General features: G+C 42.0%; 1 protein-coding gene across 1 annotated transcript; it reads left to right on the plus strand.

The window, feature by feature from the left end:
* The first annotated feature begins 332 nt into the window (after positions 1 to 332).
* LOC138027404 (TNF receptor-associated factor 3-like) lies at positions 333 to 6,747 on the plus strand. The gene is made up of 5 exons (XM_068874979.1): positions 333 to 589; positions 2,231 to 2,387; positions 2,813 to 2,971; positions 3,928 to 4,083; positions 4,692 to 6,747. The coding sequence occupies exons 1-5, from the start codon at positions 432 to 434 to the stop codon at positions 5,733 to 5,735; spliced, it is 1,674 nt and encodes a 557-aa protein (XP_068731080.1). The 5' UTR covers positions 333 to 431; the 3' UTR covers positions 5,736 to 6,747.
* Positions 6,748 to 8,215: the final 1,468 nt, after the last annotated feature.

Genomic DNA, 8,215 nt, shown 5'->3' on the forward strand with positions numbered 1-8,215 from the left:
TACAATCTGGCAGTGAGGGGAAAACCCCTTCTTGTAGTATAAGAGTCTGAATGAAAGAGGAAACCACGCTATTATTAGCTTTCCTCCGCAACACAGTTTTCCGAATTTTTTCTTCTGTTATGGGTTTGCAAAGTCAAAATACTTTCAATTGCTATAGAAAGAAATTCTCCATTCTGGAAAGAAATTGCTGGTTAGATTTTAAAAATAAATTATCTCTACATTATTCTTTGCACGTTCTTTTAAGCTACCAGTCGTTCCTAGATGAGAAGGGTCAAGTTATGACGTCATAAAAGAGAATTTGCTTAATCATCATTGACGTACACATGTCACGTACGCGAACGATACAAAGTCCTCGGCATGCAGGACCTTTTGGAAAAAGTGTACGACGAGTCGAATCAGAACCTTTATTGGGTTCCATAGACGAAAGCGCAATGTGTGTCAATAATTGCAGAGTTGCAGACAGAACACAATTTGTCGATAGACTTGATGACCGGCTAACATGTCCAATTTGCGAAAGAGCTTTTAACGAACCCTGGCAGACATCGTGCGGTCATCGCTTTTGCAAGAATTGCCTTGATGGACTCGAGGGGTAAGTTTCAGTATTTTCTTCACAATCATCTAATCTCCAGATTGTAATTAATGTGGAGATGTTGATAAATCCGTGGCGAACTGCCAGGGGCACCCAACGAGAGTATAGTTCAAAACCACTTAAACATAGCATTGTTTAACGTATTGTAGTATTTAAACTGTAGATATAGGCATATTTTTATCCCCTAAAAATTTTTCATCTGTTCGGATTTCCTAGCTGAAAGTCTAGTGGTCTGAAATTTTTAGGGATCAAAACTTACTTTTTCAAAAAATTTAGCCAGAAAAAAGGCTCCCGAAAATTTTAGGTGATCTTTTTGAGGTAAAAATCCGTTAAAAATGGGCAATTATACAAATTTTTAGATGTTCGAAAATCCTAGGACAGGCAGGCAAGCAATAAATTTTACAACAAATGTTACGAAAATTCTAGATCTCAAATCGTCTTCCGAACAGATATTTTCCGAAAATTGACGTTGGGTGCCCCTGAACTGCCACGGATTGCCATCGATCCTTTAACCCTTTCACCACCAAGAGTGACACTTAAAGATTTTACTCTGTCTAACGCCAAACGATTTTACTCGTCAATGGGGAACTTCACAAGAGTGAAAGGGTTAACAACAGCTAGATTCATTCAAAAACTATGTCCCCATTAACCCTTTCACTCCCAAGAGTGACACTTATAGATTTTACTCTGTCTAACGCCAGACGATTTTACTCGTCAATGGGGGAGCCCTCGGCAGTGAAAGGGTTAACAACATCGAGATTCGCTCAAAAACTATGTCCCCAGTTAACCCTTTCACCGCCAAAAATGCAAATTGACACTTATAGATTTTACTCTGTCTAACGCCAGACGATTTTACTCGTCAATGGGGGAGCCCTCGGCAGTGAAAGGGTTAACAACATCGAGATTCGCTCAAAAACTATGTCCCCAGTTAACCCTTTCACCGCCAAAAATGCAAATTGACACTTATAGATTTTACTCTGTCTAACGCCAGACGATTTTACTCGTCAATGGGGGAGCCCTCGGCAGTGAAAGGGTTAACAACATCGAGATTCGCTCAAAAACTATGTCCCCAGTTAACCCTTTCACCGCCAAAAATGCAAATTGACACTTATAGATTTTACTCTGTCTAACGCCAGACGATTTTACTCGTCAATGGGGGAGCCCTCGGCAGTGAAAGGGTTAACAACATCGAGATTCGCTCAAAAACTATGTCCCCAGTTAACCCTTTCACCGCCAAAAATGCAAATTGACACTTATAGATTTTACTCTGTCTAACGCCAGACGATTTTACTCGTCAATGGGGGAGCCCTCGGCAGTGAAAGGGTTAACAACATCGAGATTCGCTCAAAAACTATGTCCCCAGTTAACCCTTTCACCGCCAAAAATGCAAATTGACACTTATAGATTTTACTCTGTCTAACGCCAGACGATTTTACTCGTCAATGGGGGAGCCCTCGGCAGTGAAAGGGTTAACAACATCGAGATTCGCTCAAAAACTATGTCCCCAGTTAACCCTTTCACCGCCAAAAATGCAAATTGACACTTATAGATTTTACTCTGTCTAACGCCAGACGATTTTACTCGTCAATGGGGAACCCCACGGGAGTGAAAGGCTTAAAACAGTGTTGATCATTTCCGCAGGCCGGACATTATTCGGTGCCCAGTTGATGGGGAAGAATTACAGCGAGACGGGTTCTTTCGAGATAAGTGCTGTGAGAGGGAGGTGCTAAACCTCCCATGTTTTTGTCCATACAAAGGAAGAGGCTGCGAGTGGAGAGGAGAGCTCAGATATCAGAAGGTATTTTTTATTCTCTAGGCAGTGTTAACAAAATACCAAGGAGAGAATCAGGGGAAGGGAAAAAGATTACAAATCTGTAAGACTACCCCTCCCCAACTACGTGTACTGCGTGTAACATCGCTTATCGTTTGCAAATGTCCATTTTTCTTAAATCACATCAGCCCATGGCTTCAAGAATGCCGAGGCTGCTAAGGAAACTAGCAAACGTTTGTCAACATTTCGCGATTTAAAACTTAATTAAGCATATTTTGCAGCGGAACCTACCCAAACTTCCTTACGACAATTCTTGCGAAAACAACAAAGCCGCGTACCTATCCCTTTCCCTCAGTTAAATTTCTCCCTTTCGGTGTATTAAATTTCCGGTCAAAATAGTCGATGTTCTGTCCATAGTGTCAGGTATCAGAGTAATTGTTTTTCATTATTAGGCCCATGAAACAAGCTGTCAGTATGGTGACGCACAGTGCCAAGCTTGTGGTGAGACGATTCAGCGGAAAGATCTCCAGGAACACGCATCTAATGCTTGCATCAACAGGGCTGTGATATGTCCGCATTGCGGAGGAAACGTGCGACAAAGCAACATGAAGGTATGGGAAGATGACGGGTAGTAGCCAAAACCCGGGGCCGGGGCCGGGGCCGGGGTCGGGGTCGGGGTCGGGGTCGGGGTGTCTTTTTTTTGCAATTTTTTTTTTTTCAATTTTTGTCGTTTAATTCTCCTGTAGAATGACTGGCATCAGTCCTTCATTGATGGTGGAAATTAGTAAAAAAATAAGGAACACCCGGAAGCTCTTTGTTTTTCGAAATTAAGAGAATTTCCGACTGAAAGTGGAGTTTTTGTGCGGAATCTACGCTGACTCCTAGTGACACTGAAGACACGCTTAGTTCCACATTTTAAAACCACATTTCAATGTTTACTTCGTAAAAATCTTCTCCGCAATACAATTAAAACGAAACAAAACAGTTCCACGGTGGTCGTCACGCAGTTTCCATTCGCTTGTTTTTGCAAAATTGTCATCAATGTTGTTGTGCTTTTATCTGAAATTGGATTCGATCCCTTGACGTCCGAATAGAATTGGCTAGCAAGTTCCTGTGCGAGTCTGACTTCACTACAAATCGTTTGTATGTCTGTATGTATGTGTGACTAGTAGTATAGCGATATTTCTTGTTTACAAACATTGACGTCACATTTTAATTTGCCAACCGCGGAACAAAAGAAGCCATTGTTTCAACAGTCAATTAGGTTCTGGTTGGCATATTAATAACAATGGGTGACGCCGCGAGAAACATCGCTATATCAGTATAGAATCTCGGAACCGTGAGAATGAACTTTTCATCCGCCAAACTTGTCAGAATCAACTTTTTGTCCAGATACAAGTAACTTTAATTAGTGCACACACGCCAAATACACAGACTGATCTGATACTCAATACTACTGTCCGTTTGTGGCACAGTGGAAGTATATTCAATGAAGATGCTCGGTTTGGGATGGGTAACTGCGTGCCAGTGATATCTAATTTTTGTACTTCACTTTTTATCGTTTCAGGATCATTTGGAGATTTGCCCAAAGTTTCCCATCAGTTGCATCTTCAACTGTGGCCAAGAGGGTATACCACGTGACACAATGAATGAGCACGTGATCACACACTGTCCCAATGCCGAACATTCGTGTCCTTTCAGCATTCATGGATGCGAGTTCAAAGTACGTTGATATTTTTTTTTATTTTGCATCGTTGTTTTTAGTTTGTCAAAATCTTTAAATACGATCTGTGTAAGACTTGAGAAAAAAGAATTATCAGCATGAACTCAAACACTTCAGTCTGAATGAAGTTGATCCTACCTACGGCAGGTACAAAACACAGATCACAAGTCAATGTTTTACCAATACAGAAAGAATCCTACCGTAGGCCTAATTAGGCCCAAACAAAAGTTTTTAGGCCAAATGTTAGCACTGGCAAAAGGTTAGGGTTGTTTCTGTAATGGTAAAACAATGACTTGTGACTTATGACCTGTGACCTGTAACCTGTGTTTTCCACCTGCCCTCCTACCTGTACATACCAGTAAGCTAGCTAAGTTGATCGGTCTGCCTAGTTGAAAGGAAGCCACAATGTAGACTAGCTAGCTGGTTTTGGACTAAAAGTAAAGCTTTGGCTACTGCTTCATTTACGCACATTTTGATTCGTATTTTATGAGGTCCAGAGAGGACTAATTGGACATAACGGTCATCCTCTCTATCTTCAATCTATGAGGATTTTCAAGCCTAATCATCAACTAAAATGGAATGTTAATTTTCAAATTATTCATTTTTAGGGTACGAGTGAATGCCTTGAGCTTCATGTCAAAGATTCTGTTGAGTACCATCTTAAATTGTTGAGCGACTCAAGCCATGAATTCGTCAGAAAAGACAAGGAAATGCAACAGAAGATCTCCCGTCTGGAACGTGAGAAAAATGCTTTGGAGCAGCAGCTTCAAAATCAAACCGAAGAACTTGTAGCTGCAAGGATAAATATACAAACACAACACACTAAAATAACTTTGATAGAAAAATCAACAAGTAAACAGCAAAGAGATATGGAGGAACTGCATCAACATTTGAAAGGTACACGGCACGGAGCGAGCGGAGATGTACTGTCTTCGCAAATGGAGGAGATAATGAAAATTGTGAGGGAGCATGACACTCGGGTAAATAAAATGCAAACCGAGCTTGGGGTTCTAAAAGGGAAAAGGTCAACGCCAGTAGATTTTGTTCAAACGCCGAACGCGGCATCATCTCATCAGGCTTGTGAGCGGCGTTTTGAAAGAAATGAACATCAACTAGCACTGCACGATATTCAACTTTCTGAACAAGATCTTCGCACACAGATGCTGGAAGCCACGTCATATGATGGTGTTTACCTGTGGAAGATTGATCAATACAGTCGAAGGTACCAAGATGCTGTCTCTGGAAAGACTATATCGATTTATAGTCCCCCGTTCTACGTTGGACGGTTTGGCTACAAAGTGTGTGCCCGTCTTTACCTCAATGGTGATGGGATGGGCAAAGGAACGCATCTCTCCGTGTTTTTTGTTATCATGCGGGGTGAATATGACGCATTATTACCTTGGCCGTTTTCTCAAAAAGTTCATTTCCGTCTTCTTGATCAAGACAGAGTTAATGACGCTTTTGATGCATTTCGACCAGATCCACGAAGCTCAAGTTTCAAAAGGCCAACATCTGATATGAACATAGCATCGGGCTGCCCGACATTTATTTCTCAAGCAGAGCTCCGCCAGGGTGGATACATACGAAATGACACCATGTTTATTAAAATTACGGTAGATACGGTAGGTCTCCAAGGAGAGACATGGAGGTAAACAATTATGTGGACAAAATTTGGCATTCTAATATGGGCCAAAGAGGGTTTTCTATTAAGATTGCATTATTTATTTATTCATTTATTTATTTATTTATTTATTTATTCATTTATTTGTTATTTATTGAGTTATTTCCACTGAAGGTCTTTTTGAATATCCATTAGCTAACTACAACTATCGCTTTTATTGATCGTCAGTACAGAATTCTTTTGTAAATAATTTTTAATTCCATGTTTTATATATTTTATTGTACATTTTATACTTTTATTTATGGAAACTTCATAGGGTCGACCTCTAGTTTTTCCTTTTTAAGATGTTAAATAATGGCCAAAGGACGGACAACTTCTGGTGTAAAAAATTTACTAAAACGTTTCGGTCGTACGACATGCGTCAGTTACAGCGGTGCAATGTTCGTAACATTGTGTTATATAATACTGCGTAATTTACAAGATAGTAGAATATAAAAAGGTGATAAAACTTCTAAAAGCCATGCAAAATGAACTACAGAGAACAATGATCGTGGGAAACTACTAATTTGAAGTTCTTCATCACGATGCAGAATGCACTTAAATCGGTATGCGATTGCATACCGGTATGCAAATGCATACAGCACTGCACTGATGAGGTCCAAAAGGCCGAAACAGTACTGTCTGCAGTTAGATCTAGCTCTTTGGCATTACAAAGATTTTGCTTTCATGACCAAATTGAGCACTGTACTAGGATTAGTCATTGCCGCTAGCAATTGCGCATGCTCACTAGCTCGCTAGTTTGAGCATTCTGGCATGGCTTAGATGTACCACATGTGTGGGACATTTGGGGTGGGCTTTTGAGCTTAACCGTCCTCTTAGACATCAGCACTGCACTGATGAGGCCCAGAAGGCCGAAACAGTACTGTCTGCACTTAGTTTTTTACATTTGTATATATGAGAGGGCGAAGTTTACTAAGACGTTTCGAAATTTAGATTGTAAAATATATATTGTCGTTAAATTAATAAAAGGTTGTGAACAATGATTCAACACTTTGTACTCTTACACAATGCGTTGTCTATTGTTTTAAATTGCAAGAAAAAAGGACAGGGGAGAAAGATCGCAGCTTTCATATTCGTGCTGGCTCTGTCGAAGGCAAATTAAAGAAATGCCTTATGTGGATGGTTGGAGTCGGAAGAAGAAAAGCACACCACCTAAGGGATCGTGGGTTCAAAAACACTTATCAGAGACTGTTGGCCGGCAAAAGGTGCTTGTTTTCTCCGACAAAACTCATAAACTGCTATGCCTCTCTCACTTCAATGTGTAAAAGCGGCCGACTGAACAGTGGCCTAGCCGGTTGGCTGTAGTTTCTTCCCCAAATGGTTGGACCGATAAGTCATTACTATCAATGGTCGGCTCCGCCTCGCACTGTTTTGTTCAGAAACTCGGTGTGTGTGTGTACCGCTGACCGGTACTGGCGTAATCTCTCTTTTCTCATGTAAAAAGGGACAAGGGAGATGCGAAGCAAAAAAGGGTTAACGGGAAAGCAGAGAAACAAAACGTCTGTCCCCTGGAAAAACGAGGGACTGCTAGACTCAGTGATACTTAAAACTATAGAAAATGAACGTAACGACGTGACCGTCCCGTCATGGGCATAACGGTTAACTAACAGAGTCAGGCATTAGGTGGCCACAAAGGAAAGGCAGACCACACTGTGGTTAAGACCAGGCACTCTCAGAAGTCTGTAACATAATCATCGTAACGTGCGGGGCGCCGACGCTGGCGAGCTGAACGCCTCGGCTGGTTGACGCTCTCAGAGGGAAGAAACTGCCTCTCTGCGGTGTGGTCTGAGGGGAGGTCCACAGGCTCACTAGTACTTGGTCCCAGGGAAAAGTCAGTGTCCTCTGACTCTGGGACGTGCTGATCCGCCGGTAAAGAAATTGCAGATGGGAATCATGGGATCTCTGGTGGGGCAGGAGGAGTGGTTTGTGGAATGGGGTCCTCTTCCTCCCCGGAGGAGTCGTCTGTACATTGAGGAGAGTGTGCTGCTGATAGGTCTCCAGGAACATGGTAGCACTCCGACTTTTTGATGCGATAGCTGGTGCTACGCTGGGAACCGATGAACTTTCTTACGTTACAGAAGGCGCCTTCAACGTTGGTTACCAGATAGCGGTCCCTTGCACGTGATTTGTTTCTGTCTGAATGGATGTAGACGAGGTCTCTAACTTCAATGCCGGGAGTAAGGCGAGGTAGGGTCAACGGGGCTTTGGATTTAATGCTTTGAGGATGATTGATAAGTCTTTGATCGTGCTGTTTGGTTATGAGATCTTCGTCGGACATGGGAAGTTGGCGATTGGAGAATTGGTCTCGCTGAGACCACATCTCATGAGAGGACAATCCACGGGAACGGATGCGGAAATTTAAGGTGGCTGTTGCTACGGCTAGGGTAACTGCTGAAACTGCACCGCCAAGGGGGTCTTGGCGAAGTAATTCAATCTCTAGCTCTTGTACAG

Source organism: Montipora capricornis, chromosome 12, assembly GCF_036669925.1.
Source record: "Montipora capricornis isolate CH-2021 chromosome 12, ASM3666992v2, whole genome shotgun sequence".
Classification (NCBI taxonomy): domain Eukaryota; kingdom Metazoa; phylum Cnidaria; class Anthozoa; order Scleractinia; family Acroporidae; genus Montipora; species Montipora capricornis.